Source organism: Aulostomus chinensis, chromosome 3 (assembly GCF_037954235.1).
Source record: "Aulostomus chinensis isolate RoL2024-O1b breed Wild chromosome 3, RoL_Achi_v1.0, whole genome shotgun sequence".
Taxonomy (NCBI): Eukaryota; Metazoa; Chordata; class Actinopteri; order Syngnathiformes; family Aulostomidae; genus Aulostomus; species Aulostomus chinensis.
The window spans coordinates 21,423,813-21,439,783 of NC_141322.1; the positions used below are offsets into that span (position 1 = coordinate 21,423,813).

Below are 15,971 nucleotides of genomic sequence, written 5' to 3' on the forward strand. Positions count from 1 at the left end.
AAGAATCTAATTGTGTGTATTTTGATATTACAATTTCTATATAATGGTCAATATTTTAAAGATGTCAGACAACACAGGAAATGAGGCATTATGCATAACGCAGCACGTCACCATATAAAGCGACTGAAGAGTGCTTTTACACAAATGTTTTCAGCAAATGTTGTACCTCCTGTGACGTGGATTTTCACTAGGCCATATTGCGGTTTGATGACATTTGGATTAATTGCTCGCCCCCACATGACAGTGAAGATCGTCTCTTACAATGTTAAGGTAGTCAAGTCCCACCCTCGGTAAGGTGTCAAATTTCAAATGGGTGAAAAGCACATTTTTTTTCTTTGCGGCGATATAAGCGGTGAATTTAACTGTTGATTAGTAATGTCTGAAGATAGCGGGCGCAGGCTGATGACGCACACCCAATTCAGTGGTTTGTTACTGTTGCTAAGAGATGAGTAAATATACGGAGGCGACTATTCGGGTGCTCCAGGAATTCAAGCTGAGGTTTTGTATGTCAGCGAGTGTTTTTACGCCTCGTACACTTAGGGCGCATTGTTCTCCTCGTACAAGCACAGGATTCTGCTCGGCGCTGCTGGCTCGTTGCATCCGTGAGTGCATAGAGTCGCCATGTTTGTCAAATTTGAGCGATACGTCTTAGACGGCGACTCTGCTGATGACTTACAGATGCGCTGCTTCATGGACTGGTGACGTGAGTCAAGGCAAGTCGGTTTTGTTTGTTCATCGCCAGATCCCACTAAAAGGTATCTCATGACACTTTACAAGTTGAGTGGGTTTGTCCCCATACTTTTTCAAATATACACTTTCAACTGATTCGCACCTAACACTTAACTATGAACAAGCAAATCTTGCGACAGCGGCAACGAAAACAGGCAACGAAAGCAAACTTTTTCCAGGCAGGAACGTCGAGTAGATCCTGGCTCGGTGGGAGCGGCCATCTGTTTTGAGCCGTTAGGGAGGGACGAGTACAGGAAAACGTAGGCTGAGTCAGAGACGGACACGGGAAAGAGACAGAAAGTTAAGGAAAGACAGTGACAGAGACAAAAAGAAAGAGTTTGTAATAATATTAGAGGGAGCTGTCACCACCATCTTGTGGTGAAGACCGGAAGCCATTCGCTCCGTGGATTGAACAGTTTGAAGATGCAGTGTGTGCACATAGAAGAGGGGCGAGGGGCGGGAGCTACCTTACCTTGGTAAACCTCCTCCCTACCATGGATGGATGGAGCTTGTTTCCCACTGTGGGACAGGACCGTTTGTACCGATTCACGTCCATTTCCATGGGTTTCAGTAACTCCCATCATTTTCCAGGGAGTCATGTTGCTGATGTTAAAGGGGCTTCAGTGGCATTTCTACACAGTGAGCTTTGACATATACTGACTCAGAGCCGGTTATTTGAAGACCATGTCTCTGCTTTTGGGGAAGTCTCTTCACAGATTTGAGCAGTGGACTGTGACTGAATGCCAGGAAGTGTCACCTGGTTCATGATCATGGGGTTCTCGTTGGTCATGTCATCATAGCAAAGAGCCCTAGCCAGACTCCAGGAACACAAATATGGTGAAAAGCTGGCCTGCTGCTGAAGTTGGTGCCCATCTGAGACTGTGTTGGTATTATAGTAGATTTGTGATCAGCCATCTCGCTGGCAAGGATGTCTCGAACGGGCTGCTGTGGCTGATGGGCCCTGGAACTGCACCACTATGATCAGGTGATTGTGTGCAAAAGTGGGGCCCAACACTCTAATGTTGATGCCCTTCTATACAGGCCTGATCTTGAGGGATGCTTGTCAGGGTTTGAGAAAACTTTGGTCAGGTTTCTCCTGCTTGGCAGGCATTAATGGACTTTTAAGCAGAGTGGTGCAGCTGCTGGAGGGGAGGCAGACTTCTCAAGTGGTTGTCCTTGAGGTTTTGGGACATCTGCAGTGCTTCTTCACTTGGCCTATGAACAGGTCTTTGCACATGGAGAGAGGGTTTGTTAATGGCCCTGTATGAGGTCAAGGGAGGAAGTATCTGGTGCCCAACACCATGCTGATGTACTTGAGCCACCAGTTACATCTAAAGGCAACTGATATGTCTTTGTTGTGGAAGCTTATTCTACAAAGTTTTTGAACATTTATGCCCAAATCAGACAGCTATATAGTCACTGAGTGTCTTTTAAGTACAACATCATGAAACATGGAGTAATGGAGACACAACACACAGACATGGGGAGACAGTTGAGTTGGATGCAGTGAAACATTTGTGGGCTGTTTTCTTGTGTTTGTCAAAATGGGGACATCTCTTTTACTGTGGGGGGATGCATGCAGGCGATGGATTGGACTGCTGGTGATTAATAATGCCTGAAGAGAGTGGGTGCAGGTTGATGACATGAAAGCAGTTCACTGTTGTGATGCAGTTAAGAAGGGACAAGTCAATAAATAGAAGTGTGTGTCCTTTTATGCCCCCCCACACACGGGATGCTACATCAGCAACATCTAAGGACAAAACATGAGTGCTGCTCTGGAAGGAAACCAAGAAACGAACTACAAAATAACACGTTGCAGTTTGCATGTATGATATCAATTTAACCTGAAATATAAACTTCTTTCTTAGGCCCTTCCTAAAAAGGAGAAATGTCTCAGTTCCAAACAATGCAGTTCCCACAGATCCCATTTGGATTTTCAAACAGTATTGACACAGTTGTCTTCAAAACAAGGAGAAGCAAGAAGTGCAACTGGTGTAACTGAATATTGGTATAAACCAGCTGTAGTTGACATGTGCCCCACAATTCACGTCTCTGAAGTCCACCAGTCCATGAGTTCCACCGGCCCTATTCACACTGAACTGCTGGTTAGTTTCCCCCCTAATCAGTAGCAGATAATCTGACGAACAGAGAGACAAACAGCTTTGAGTTGTCCTGTGAAACATTCAAGTCAATAATTACACACAGGATACACAACTCTGTTCAGTCTGACTTTGTTCACCTCGTACTGCTGAGCTGCACACATCAGGCTTCTACAGGAATCCACAGCCTTTATACACCATTTACAACCTTGGCAGGTAGGCCCCAGTTCATCAGCTATTAGATTTACAGGCTGTGCTTGGAAGTGGCAACATTTTTGTTTTATATTAATATGAATTTCTAAGGTGCGTTAACATATAAAAGTGAGGCAAAGCAAGAGTAAAACGGTATATAGGAGTAGTAAAATTTCTTTTAATATTGCAATTTTTTTTTTCCTTGTACCAAAGACAAGTGTGTGGGCCTGTATTCACTGTTTCTAACTGTCACTTACATGTCTGATTGCTAAGCTTTTGGTTGCAAAAAAAGGCCAACAATATGACAGATATTACTGTATAACCTATTTGCAAAAAGAAGAGGATTTGTGAGCTACCTGCATTCATCTTTTCACTGTGATGTTGCCACCAAACTTTTTTTTCCCCCCCTCTTTCAGGCAGTTCCCATAAAAAGCATCTGAATTGACCATGGCACGTGTTCTTTCTCTGTTCCGGCCTCAGCCTTTTCTGGCTCCATTTGGGAAGAGGAAACCTTTGTTCTGTAAAATGTCCTTGGACTCCCGAGCCCGCGACGTGTTCGCGGCTGCAGTGGAGGCTGTGCAGCCGGACATTGTGGTTCGACGGAGTATAGAGCACAAGGAGGACTCGATGATTATAAATGGCCACAAATTCCCACTCAAACAAAACCTGCACTTGGTGGGCTTTGGGAAAGCTGTACTGGGTATGGCTGCTGAGGCAGAGAGGATTATAGGGGATCACTTGGTGAGAGGAGTTATAAGCGTGCCACATGGGATTCAGCAGACCCTACGTCAACATGGGAAAAAGTAAGAAAAACTATCACTTCACCTCAAAAGGGAAATTAGCCTTTCAAGTACTCTTGTAAAAGTCATGAACTCACAAAGATGTTTTTCCTCTGTGGGTGTCTTCTTGGGGACTCAAGAATGCCGAAAAAAAGCAAACCATATATTTTTAGCTTGAAGACAGTGGACCACTTAAAACAGTCAAACTATCCAAAATGTCAGTTTACAAACCCTAAATCTCATTGTCTGGCATAACCCATGTCTTTACCCAGCAGTATACGCAGTAATCCAAAAAACACTATGATTTCAGCACAAAAAAAAAAAAGAGCACTTCAGTTTGCCACAACTGATGAGGCCTGAACGAGATCAACTGAATGCGCCAGCTGGACATGTTCATTCCCCACTGGATACAGAAGACCTGGACTGATCTGGACCTTGGGTTCGGACAGTTTTGCTCTTTTTAAATAGCTTCAAGCTAAAATTATGCGGCTGGCATTCCTGCATCCTGGAGACACCAAAGTCAGAGACCTAAGAAGGTGGGGAAAAACATCTTAAACATCTTCTGGAATCAAGATCGCTGATGGTGAATACTGGAAAGGCAAAGAACACTTTTTGTGTAAAGTTAGATGTGAGCAACAGTCTCTGTCACAGTAATAAAAGGATTTCTCACTTTTATCACAGCCACCTTTTGTTGAAGGAAAACAGCCGCATCAGTGTCATCGAGGGAGCCAAACACAATCTGCCTGATGTTGACGCCCAGAGGGCAGCCGAAGGGATCAACCAGTTAGCAAGTGAACTGACAGAGAAAGACTTGTTACTTGTGCTGATTTCAGGTAAACACGTGCCTATTTAAAAAAAAAAAAAAGTCATAAAATCAAGGCCTCTAACCCCAACTGGTGATACTGTCTAGGAGGCGGCTCTGCGCTTTTACCTGCACCCATCCCACCGATCTCGTTGCAAGAGAAGCTGGAAGTCACCCGCAAACTTGCAGCTGCTGGTGCCACCATTCAAGAGCTCAACACTGTCCGTCGTGCCCTGTCTTTGTTAAAAGGTGGAGGTCTCACACGTAGTGCTCACCCAGCCCAGGTAACTTGCTTTTCTTTTTATAGCGGAAGAAAATTCCTTCCAGCACTTGGAGTTACCACTCATCACTTCTTCACAGGTGGTTGCGCTGATCCTGTCCGACGTGATAGGGGATCCCCTGGACTTGATTGCGAGTGGCCCTACAGTTCGCAGTGAGATGCTGCCTGAGGAAGTGTTGTCCATTCTTGAGCACTACAAGCTGTTAGACTCTGTACCTGCCTCAGTAAAAGAGGTTCTTGGAAGGTTGAGTCACAGACAAGAGGAGAAGAAAATGGATAAGGAAGAACGTGTTGTCAATGTTGTGATTGGCTCTAATAGTGTAGCCCTCAAGTCAGCAGGTCGCCGGGCACGAGAGCTGGGCTTCCGCCCTGTTGTGCTGTCACCAGGAGTATGTGGTAATGTAAAGGCAGTCTCCCGTCTTTATGGCCTCTTGGCACGCTTTGCCTGTTCTCCTGAGGAACCCCCCTCTGAGATTGTTGCTGAGATGCTAAAGCTGGGGCCTGAGATTGGGCTGAAGAGCTGGGACCTGTACCGTACCATGCAGGCCCTGACCGAGGGGTGCACAGAAGGATGGGGTGCCACTTGTCTGTTAGCAGGGGGTGAGCCCACTGTGGAGCTGACAGGTAAAGGTCTAGGTGGACGAAACCAGGAACTGGCGCTGCGGGTAGGACTGGAGCTTAGAGGTCTGGAGCTCCCACCTAATGGTCCCATCTTCCTGAGTGGTGGAACAGATGGTCAGGACGGGCCGACTGAGGCAGCGGGGGCCTTCACTGATGCAGGGTTGTCTGACGAGGCTCGAGCACAGGGGCTGAACATCGACGACTTCCTTCACAACAATGATTCGTTCACCTTTTTTACACGTCTTTCTGCTGGGCAGCGCTTATTGTTACCAGGTCTAACCTGCACCAACGTGATGGATGTGCACATGCTAATAATTCCACACAATTCCCAGGAAAAATAGAACAAATTCCAAATAATAGTTCAGTGAATGAGGAAAAATACCGTCATTGAATGGTAGTAAAGTTTTATCAGCCAATGCAGATATTTTGTGCCATTAAAACTTTTGTAAATCCACATGGAGGATTTGTACTGTAATATTCCAACTTATCTACCACAGGAAAAATAAAATAGGACTGAAATTCAGTTTTTTTTAAATGCCACCAAACTAATTATTAGGGCCCTGAATGTTTTTTTTGGGAACAAAACTTAAAATCATGGATTCAACAATTTTATCACCAGCTTTACCAAAGCCAGACATGAATGACAACTATATTTTTAGGCAGAAAGGACTGTCACAATATCTGATTTCCAGTACACAAGTCTTACGGGTAAAATAAAGGTGTTAATTTTTCTCATTTACTATTATGGTTATCACCAATTTGGGTATAATTATGCTTTTTGCACAGCGATTTAAACATGCCATTAAGTGCCAGACTTTCAGGTGCTCAAGGTACCTGATAGCTCACAAGTTTGTTAAATTTTATTGTTTAAAAAGGATGTTGATGTTTACTACAGCAACGTATAACATTGCTTGCGAGCTCTGCTTACTTTTTCATTATTCCTAATGTGTAACTAAGGTTTCTACTATGTAATACTGTATGCAACAAGTTTGTCTTTTTTCAACGTATACACCAATCAGGAGTAGCACTCTTGAGTTTGTTATTTCTGCACAATACAATGAGAATAAATGCTTTCTATTCTGTTCTGTTCTATTCATCATAGAATAGACACACACACACACACACACGCAAACAAATATGAATAGAAACTAAGTGCAACTGGAGAACTCAGACCTCAGCTCTAGTCCATGTAGTACTTCTTGAAAATTTAAGAAAATATTTGCAGATGAGTCACAACACATTTAATATTTACATGACAATTCAAACATCACAAGCTTGTTTTGAGATCTATTTTGGAGGACGTGTTCTAAATGAGACAAGCAGCAACTGAGACACAGAGGGTGGACTGGTCTCATCTCTGAGATGTACATGAGAGGCGGAACTCCAGATCATTACTCAAAGCAATACATGAAACCAGTACACACATTAAAATGGAGCTTGGGTTGACAAAAATTGAAGTCAAGGGTTGGGCAAACGCCACACCTGACTTGCCAGTCTGATCAGCTGACCTGAGTCAGCCAAGGAGGGATTCAACTGCAGCAAGAGGTTGCCTTGGTGATGCCCATTTTTTATAAGATAGTGATTAAAAACTGCATTGTTCACCAAAAAGAACTGCAGGCAGATATACAACTCTCAATACTTAACTCTCACTGTTGTCTCGCATTACTGATAAAAATCTGTAACATGCTCACGAGTACTTTCTTCAAAATGCTAAGTATTCTAGATCCTACTCATCTCAAGGCCAGTTCTTTGTTCCTCCCTGTGGTCCTATTTATTTATTTACATCTCGTTAAAAAATAAGGCAAACAGACCAGTTCAAGTTTTAAATTCTAGATGATAAACATGTCAGACACTGCACTGGTGCATCTGTAAGACCCAGTTAGTAAGCATTAAAAGTCACTCCACCAGAAGGTTTGCTGATCCGGAATAAACAAATAACAGAGCTTATTTTGACATCAGGTGGATTCAGTGTCTGTAGGAGATGTTAGTGTCCGGCTCTCACTTGGATAATATCTGAAGACCACTCTCCTGTTAATCTCGATGAGTTTTAAGGGGATCACCTGCCGTGCTTTCCCTGCAATGACGACAAAAGTATATTAATAACTGAAATAGGACAAACAAAAACTCCATGACTGACCACTTATCACACATCCATCAATTTGCATTGGCAACAAATTTTGCATTAGTCCTTTAATACTGTCATCATACGTCAGATTTAATTGGAAGAGGGTAACCCCGGTAGAGACGAATCAAATCTCGCTACCTGCTAAGTGGTACCAGGCAGGTGGTACCTACCATCCACTCAGCCGAGGCGCTGTGTCAGGCGTGCCTCCATTCTGTCCTGAGCCTGGACATCAACACAGACAGAAATAAGCTAACAATGGTAGCGCTGCGTTAGCAACCAGTATAAGAGGAAATAAAAACTCACCTTGTCGGTAATACATGTCGTTTACTGTATTCCCATAGACTTTCCATGCAAAATGAATTGCAATGAGACTAAAAATTAACCAGCCTAGTAAGATTTTAAATATGGAAACTCTCATATCATTGGCGAGCCAGTCCTCCACGAATTCCGAGAGAAACGACAAGCAGCCGTCAGCGATGCGCGACAAAAACTCAAAGTCCCACGGTTCTTCCATTATGTCTGCTTGTCCGGCTGTTGTTGAATTAGCAAGAAAAAATTCTTATTTTCGTTTGATATTTAATGACATCGCTTTAGCTAGATAGCATACAGGTAGCAAAACATTCCTGCTCACCATTTGTGTTGCCAGATCCAGAGACAGGAACGAGTTACTTATGCTGACACGTAAAATCGACTTCAATTTTTTTTTTTGAACGACTCACGACTGACTCCTGAACAGGACTGTCCTCAACAGGACTTTTTGAGATTATGTTAGAGGACATTTCGCTTCATTATATCGGAGAGTGTCATGAGTCCTAGACAGCATTCCCAACCTGTACAAACCAGCCCACAGTCGTGTACAATACGTGGACTTGGCAACCCTGACCTCCGCCTTTTCCGTGGCGGTGTTACTCTTCTTCGCTACTGTTTTTTCTTAAACCGGGGAACAACGCCGGTTTTAAAGAATTTTCCACCATCTACTGTTATGGAGTTTGTTTGTGCCAGTGCTGATTTAGAAGACTAGATTACGTAGTTTAGAGCTAAAACCAAGTCAATGTATCTTCTAGTTTTTACCATTGTACTACATACAGTGGTATTTCTGCTGTCTGTACAGCCGTTGATCCCCTCGTTCAAAACTGATGCTAAAACGTTATTTTAATTTATTATTTTGCAAAGGATTAAAACTTGTGTAATTTGCAAGTGTGTTCTGCGGTCTCTTAAGTTAATTTGGTTCACATGGGACAATAACTCGCCTGTTTATCTGTAGCAACGTTTGAATCGGCTTTGTCATGCACTTAGTGAAGGTTCAGCCAGGGCCGGCCTTTCATTAACATAGTAGATTTAATGGTTTGTCTCTTCCTCGAAAAACAAAACAAAACACTTACTCTTGCCCGATACTAAAGTGATACTTCTATTATAATGAGAATGTCCTAGAGGTCGAACACCTGCTGTTGGACACATGTAAAAAAACAAAACGTATGTTGTCCTACTGCGTACCTCACATTGCTGAATCTGCCTGAAACGTAACTGGAGGGGCGGGACCAAGACTTGCTTCTGAGCATCCTGATTGGCTACCTGAAACTGTCATCAGAGATTCCGGATGTCTGCTGCGGTAAGAGGAAAATTTGTTTTCTGCTTCTCATTCTTGACGGCTTGTTTGTTACCCTAGCCGCCGGTGAAAGTTCATGTTGCAGCATCGGAACCCAACGTTTCCACGGTACGCAAATCGTAAGTTTAATTCTTTGTTTTACCTCTTGTTTTATTTTAGTTGACTTGGTTGATCCCTGTTAAGCCAAGGCCATGAAATTGATCTCTGTGTGTGCCGCTTGCTAGCAAGAAATGCTAACCTGACAACAGAAAACATCTATCGACTTAAATCTTATTTATTACATTAAGAAACCAACAAAAATATGTTCCGGCAGCGTGTAATTTAATACAAAATACAATATTAGCTTGATACTCAAATGAATTTCGGACCTTTGAGCCCATCCACCACGTACTAATTGGTTGTAATATTAGCTTGGTTGCAGAAACTCTTTACCGTTCTCAAATTCCAGAGTAGTTTTTATCTCGGTGTTGTTACTCTCTGGTTTTCCTCTGTCATCATGTGACCACTGGTCCAGTATAATTGCTGCTATTCATAAGAGACTTAAGATTCTGCCTCAGAATGAAACTACAGGACACAGCAACCAAAGTAGAATTGTTGTTGTAGGATTTATTTGTATTTCTTAAATCTTCAGTGACTGGGATGGTATCATGGACAGTGACAATCATCAAGAAGGAGTGGGGCAGGGAGTGAAGATCTCCGATCCGCCCTCTGACAACAATCCACCTGGTAAACAAATAATGAAACAAATAAAGTTATGATTACTGTTATTAATAGCTGTAATAATAATGTCTTTCTTATCATAATTCAATATGTAATTTTCCTGTTGTTTTCATCTCAGTGGACACCTTGGCGACTTCTCTCTCTCTGTTGGGGAATCACATGTTTCCTGACTTAGCGGAGAGAAATGACAACAGCAGCGGCACTGTTAACCAAGAGGAGCCTGCCAAATCACTCCCCTCAGATGCTACAGCTCAGCAAAGCAGTCTCAATGCAGGGTCTCATTCTAACCAGGCAACGCATCAAGAGGATGAGGAGACAACAACCGCTGAGTGTCAGAAGGACATATCCACCCAGCCAGGTGACTGCGGTGGCGAGGAGGCTGCAGACAATGACCAGAGTGACTCAGGAGAGTTTGTTGTTACGATGCTCGCCAAGGCCAAGCTTGAAGAACAAGGTTTAGGTGTAAAGGGAAGGTCATCACCTCTTTTGGAGGCAGGCACCCAGGAATCTCTGGGATTCGTGTCTCATCGGGATGAAGATGTGACAGCTGAAAGCTGGCGGCAGCACAGGAAGCATGTTTTTGTGCTAAGTGAAGCAGGCAAACCAATCTATTCACGATACGGCAGTGAGGAGGCTCTCTCCTCCACAATGGGAGTCATGATGGCACTGGTGTCTTTCGTACAAAGTGGAGATAATATCATCCGCTCAGTCTATTCAGGTAAGTCGGTGTCTGTCATGAAGCAAATCTGCCATATCTCTGATTTTTACCTTCGTCTGTTGTGAATATTAGAGGTGAGGTGACATTTTCCATTCATGCAAATGAAAGCAGGACACACACCCTGGTGTACTCGTTCACTATTCTCTCACACAATTGAGGCTCATTGTTTACAGTAGTGAGCAGTAAATTAAGGTCATTGTTATTCTGAAGCACTGACACATTTAAAATACTGTAAATATTGATTGATGTATTCATAAACTGCAGGGCACTGCATTGTGAGATTGTCAGTGGAAGGTAGTAAACAAGCCATGGATACAACTTATGTTTTGTTTTAGTGGGTCTCCTCATATAGAGTGACACACTCAGAATCTTGACATTAAATTAAAGGTTATGATTTAAATGTTTTTGTACCAGGCATGGGTCCCTGGTTTGCAGGTTTTTCTTCTTTTTTTTTGTTATTGTAGATTAAAGAGGTAAAAGCTCCTCCTCATAGAAATCCAGTAGCAGTCGCACAGCTGAAATGGATGAATAACAAAAGCATACTTGTGCTCACAACCTCGTTTTGCTGTCGTGTGGTTGCGTTGCGCCAGTGCCTGCACTCTGCACTTTCTCACCGAGGGCGGAGCAAGTGGGCTATCCGTGTATGTTCTGCACACTCAGCAGATACACACAACCCAATATAAATTTTGTTCCCTAGTGGCACCAAAAAATTACAGTGCTCATGCAAATTGAATGTTGGGTTGTGTATTGAACAGTTCAGTTCGGTTTTGCATCCCCCTTTAGACACAGGGAAAGTGTTGAAATTTTGCGGAATATTGTGTCAGCACAACCACAAATTCATAGAGAATTCTTTGTTCTACCCGTTAAGTTTATTATAGCTACCATTGCACATTATTGCATGTTGTATTTTGGTATTATTTGATGTCCACTATAACTGCACTTGCTTTCAAGTCCACAAGATATCCGATAGTTTGAGGCTCAGCGTATGAGGGTGTTTGTTTCTGGATAGTCACTGAATTTCAGCGCACTCCTAAAAGTTTGTCCATGCTTTTCTTCCACCAGAGGAGCACTCAGTGGTTTTCTTACAGAAGGGGCCTCTGGTGCTGGTGTGTGTCTCTAGCAGCCGTCAGTCTGAGCAGCAGCTGCGCGGGGAACTCCTCTATGTCTACTACCAGATCATCAGTATGCTAACCCAGGCAAGCATATCTCGCATTTTCGAACACAAGAAAAACTACGACCTGAGGAGACTACTGGCAGGTTCTGAGAAGATCCTGGATGGCCTCCTCAACCTGGTGGATTCGGACCCCAGCTTCCTGTTGGCTGCAGTACACTGCTTACCCCTCGCTTCTTCTCTCAGGGACTCCCTCAGCCAGATCCTGCAGAAAGCGATCACCCCCAACCTGGTTTTCTCCATCCTTATTGCCAAGAACCAGCTACTCACCATCGTCCAAGAAAAAACAGTCATTGAGGACACCAGGCTGGAGCCTGCTGACGTTCACCTCCTGCTAAACCTCATCGGAGCCTCCTCCGCCTTTCAGGCTGGCGAGATCTGGACTCCCATCTGCCTGCCCCTCTTTAACCCAGACTGTTACTTTTATGCATACATCTCTTATCTGGACCCCCCGGAATGCACTGTTTGCTTGCTGCTACTCTCAACAGATAAGGAGGCTTTCTACGCTGTGGCTGAGTGTAAGAGGAAGATAGAAGAAGCCATGGTGGCTCAGAATGCCCTGAGCCTCATCGCCAAAGCCCAGTCGTACAGCGTGAGCCAGGTGGGCGTCTCAGACCTCAGACACTTCATGTACAAGCCCTTTGATGTGCCAGACAACTACCGCCAGCTCACTCAGTTCACCAGGTCTGTGTTGTTGTGTGTCTGTGTTGTCATCATCCTTGAAACTGCAGGACGACTATCAGTTTAAATGATAATATTTGTCTTCGATATTGTAATACTAATATACTACAGCCGCTTATATCTGTGATTAAATCTAATCATTCTCAAGGAAAAGGGATTGGAAAGCCATGGCTTGTCTGAGGAACAAATAGAATGAAAGCCTGTTTACTTGTAGCTTGGTGTGGTTGGCTCTATGATTTCCTGCTCTACATCGGACGCTTAATAGTACGAGTATTTTTTAAATCTAGCCAACCAGTTTCTTGGGTTCCTCCAAATGAAAGTGTGAAGACATTTAAATTATGCTCCTGCTAATCCTGCCAATGCGCACTACTTTGCATTTAATAAACTGAACTGAGGGCATGATGTTTCCTGTTACACCAGCCAGCAGCCAATTGATTCTAATTGAATTTTATTTGTATCGCCTTGTCCAGAACAATGATGTTGTAGCTTCCTCCTTTGCATATCAGATTTTTCGGATGCGAAAATCTCCTTGAGTTGTGTGGAGTCTAATGTTGCATGTGTTGGTGTTTCCAGCCCAGAGATGGAGGCTCCATACGGCAGTGAAGAGGAGAAAATGAGATTGTTGGATCTTTATCGTTACATGCATAGCCGCATCCACAGTACCTCGCGACCCCTCAAGCTCATTTACCACGTTGCCGAAAGGGAAACGCTTCTAGCCTGGGTATGTATGAGTGTTTGGGAGTGGGAATAGTATCAGGATTTAAAGTGGGCCAGAATAGTATGAATAGTAATAATAGCTGTCAGATTTCAACAGTGGAGAATGTGCCAAGCAGGATGTTTTCAGCTGGCATCTGTTGGTCTCACTGTCAGTAAGATTATGTAAACACTAACAGGGCAAATGGCCTAATAGGCTGAAGAAGAATCAGTTCAACTTTGGTCCAGATCTGTTTAACAGTATCAAAAACTAATTTTGTTTCACATCGGCTTGGGTGGAGGTCTGCTCTCGTGTCTTCTTTGTATTGGTTTAAAGGAACACACCAACTTTTGCCATCCTCCCTAGAGCTGCACAAGAAGATACAACGCCCCCCTTTCCTATGTGTGTGCAGTTGAGATCTGAGACCCCCAAAGAACGGCTGACCACTAGTTAGCTTAGGATAAAGAATGATTCTTAATGGTTCGTGCTAGCTTTCTCACATCAAAAGTCACAAACCAAGAACCTTACATGTATCTACTTGAACCAGAATAAACAGAGGAAGAACTACAGGTTTTGGAACCTGACTGGGCGAGATGGAGCTATGCTAACCTGCCCATCCTTTAGCTTTCATTATGCTATGCCAACTAGCATCCCATTAGGGCTCCCTAATGCATGCACAGACAAGAGAGAAGGTTATGTGTGGCATATAAATGTGTGTCCTAGAATAATGCCATATTCCTTTTAAATGGACCAGGGGATTTAATTCTCTCAAGTTTGTGCCGGATGTCACAGTCCCTGTTCTGTTGTTAATCCATCAACTTGAATTACAAGCAAAAAAAAGCAGAGAAGACACAGCTGTTCTCCAGGAGAAATCTCGCTGTTTCAGCTTTACATTAAATGAATGCAACCCACTGGGGTTATCTCAGAACGTGTCACGATGCTGCCTGACTGTTTGCTCCTCTTCCTGTCTTCTGCAGGTCACCAGTAAATTTGAATTGTACACCTGCTTCAGTCCTCTGGTGACAAAGGCCTGTGCCATCACTGTTATTACTAAACTTCTAAGGTGGATTAAAAAGGAGGAGGACCGTCTCTTCATCAGATACCCCCCGAAGTATTCAACCACCCCGAACCCCAGCAAGAGCTCTCGAGGTGGAAAATCTGACCAGCAGGACTCCACAGATAACGGCTTTCTCTCTCTCCTCTGAGACCACCTCCAGCGCTCTGCCTCATTCAACTAGTTTCTACACTGGCACCAATATATTTTTGAACCCTCTTTTTGACACTTTGTTGGACTGGACACCGACTACAGGAATCAAACACTACATTTTACAGTATTTAAAAAAAAAAGAAAAAAAAAGAACGAAAAAGCTCTCTTTGAAACTAGCATTTGTTTCCTTAGTGAGAAAGCATGTCGTTGCATCACTGCTTTCAATCAGAAAACAGGCAAGTTTTAAATTGAACTTTGGTAGAAAATAATTGCAATGATATTTAAATGTTTTTATATTGTTTTATTACTGCAACTAGAGAGATGTTTTCCCTCACGGACAATGAATGTATCACATCATAACAGTTCATTGGCGTATGTTCATACTAGTCAAGTTAGACATTATCCCAATGTTACAAAACAGGACGCGCAAGAAATAATGTGTTTGAGTACAACATAAACCAGTGGAGTCAGCAGATGTGACTCAACAGGGATGTGCCATCACATTACATTGAGCACAAACTTTAGGAAGGTTTTTTTTTTTTTTTAAAAATCTGAATTTTCTTTTGTTGTGTTCGTGTGTCTGACGACGACCACGCAACGGGAAAATCTGCCATCCTTCAATTGGTTTCCAGTTATGAATCAGATTGATTGTAGACAATTAGGAAATCCCAGCCTGTTACACCGGATCAATCCAACACTTCTCACGTTCGTGTTTTCATTAGTAAGTATCAAACCTTGACAGTCGTTTAAGTATCTGGCACTGAGCTTGTACTTGTACTCGGTCTTCATTTGACTCCTAGTGAATGAATTCAGGAGACCAGATCTTTTTCTAGAGCAGTTTTGTAAAGATGGTCTATTAACAGTAGCCTCATCCTTGTGTTTGTGCAAAGAATTTCCTGTCAATTTAAGTCTTATAAGAGTATGTCTATAGTATTATGAAATAAAATTCAGGTTGCACAAGTGGAGCAGGTGTTCTAAGTAAAGATGCAGTGAATAAGCTTTTATTGGCAGAGAAAGTGGCGAGCGTTCAAGCCTGCCCTCTCGTTTCCAGGAACTAAGTAAGTAATTTAGAGCTAATTAATGGAATGGCCTGGATAACAATTTGTTAATGTTTCCGTGAGATGAAGAGAATCAGAAACGCTGGATTATAGGATAATGTGGAAGGAAAAAAGGACACGATGGTGCTTTTCAAATTGAGGCAAAATGTAGGCGGCTTATCTAACACATACTTAGAGACACTGAACAAACCCCTTCAGGTGAATTCAGTCAAGTAATGTGGCTAAATTTGAAGTTCATACCTTCAGCTGCTTTTATCCAATCTTATTTACAGGGTTCAAATAGTCATGAAAGACCTGGAAAAGTGACTATGGCAATTTCAAGGCCCGGTGAAGATAGAACAATAAATGAAACATGAACAAAATCATGAAAATTTGTTCCATAAATTCCTGCATATATAGTATACAGTATGTAGTTGGGTTTAGATTGACTGAGTATGATCTTGTATGATTAAAAAATGGTAAAGTGCAATATTTCAATATTTAGAAAAA

The 15,971-nt window shown here is 42.9% G+C and overlaps 3 protein-coding genes across 15 annotated transcripts; 2 read left to right on the top strand and 1 right to left on the bottom strand.

Annotated features, from left to right (window-relative positions):
* Positions 1-169: 169 nt before the first annotated feature.
* Positions 170-6,574, top strand: glyctk (glycerate kinase). 10 transcript variants are annotated; one of them, XM_086199635.1, is made up of 6 exons: positions 349-602; positions 679-717; positions 3,441-3,823; positions 4,481-4,632; positions 4,710-4,885; positions 4,962-6,574. In XM_086199635.1, the coding sequence occupies exons 3-6, from the start codon at positions 3,468-3,470 to the stop codon at positions 5,841-5,843; spliced, it is 1,566 nt and encodes a 521-aa protein (XP_086055761.1). In that variant the 5' UTR covers positions 349-602; positions 679-717; positions 3,441-3,467; the 3' UTR covers positions 5,844-6,574. The 10 variants fall into 10 exon arrangements, with proteins under 10 accessions (XP_086055762.1, XP_086055761.1, XP_086055760.1 ...); XM_086199634.1 differs by having other exon boundaries at positions 350-602; positions 679-755; positions 3,437-3,823; XM_086199630.1 differs by lacking the exons at positions 349-602; positions 679-717 and adding exons at positions 804-1,205; positions 2,598-3,044 and having other exon boundaries at positions 3,437-3,823.
* On the bottom strand, positions 5,678-9,064 carry tcta (T cell leukemia translocation altered). 3 transcript variants are annotated; one of them, XM_086199645.1, is made up of 4 exons: positions 8,259-9,064; positions 7,931-8,158; positions 7,798-7,849; positions 5,887-7,576 (listed from the first exon to the last, which is right to left on the bottom strand). In XM_086199645.1, the coding sequence occupies exons 2-4, from the start codon at positions 8,139-8,141 to the stop codon at positions 7,534-7,536; spliced, it is 306 nt and encodes a 101-aa protein (XP_086055771.1). In that variant the 5' UTR covers positions 8,142-8,158; positions 8,259-9,064; the 3' UTR covers positions 5,887-7,533. The 3 variants fall into 3 exon arrangements, with proteins under 3 accessions (XP_086055772.1, XP_086055771.1, XP_086055770.1); XM_086199646.1 differs by having other exon boundaries at positions 5,678-7,576; positions 7,766-7,849; positions 7,931-9,063; XM_086199644.1 differs by having other exon boundaries at positions 5,897-7,576; positions 7,931-9,048.
* Positions 9,065-9,204: 140 nt separating this feature from the next.
* On the top strand, positions 9,205-15,886 carry mon1bb (MON1 secretory trafficking family member Bb). Of its 2 annotated transcripts, none has more exons than XM_086199628.1 (6): positions 9,205-9,352; positions 9,865-9,959; positions 10,072-10,671; positions 11,734-12,526; positions 13,097-13,244; positions 14,195-15,886. In XM_086199628.1, exons 2-6 carry the CDS (start codon positions 9,881-9,883, stop codon positions 14,420-14,422), a joined length of 1,848 nt encoding a protein of 615 aa, XP_086055754.1. In that variant the 5' UTR covers positions 9,205-9,352; positions 9,865-9,880; the 3' UTR covers positions 14,423-15,886. The 2 variants fall into 2 exon arrangements, with proteins under 2 accessions (XP_086055754.1, XP_086055753.1); XM_086199627.1 differs by having other exon boundaries at positions 9,220-9,341.
* Positions 15,887-15,971: the final 85 nt, after the last annotated feature.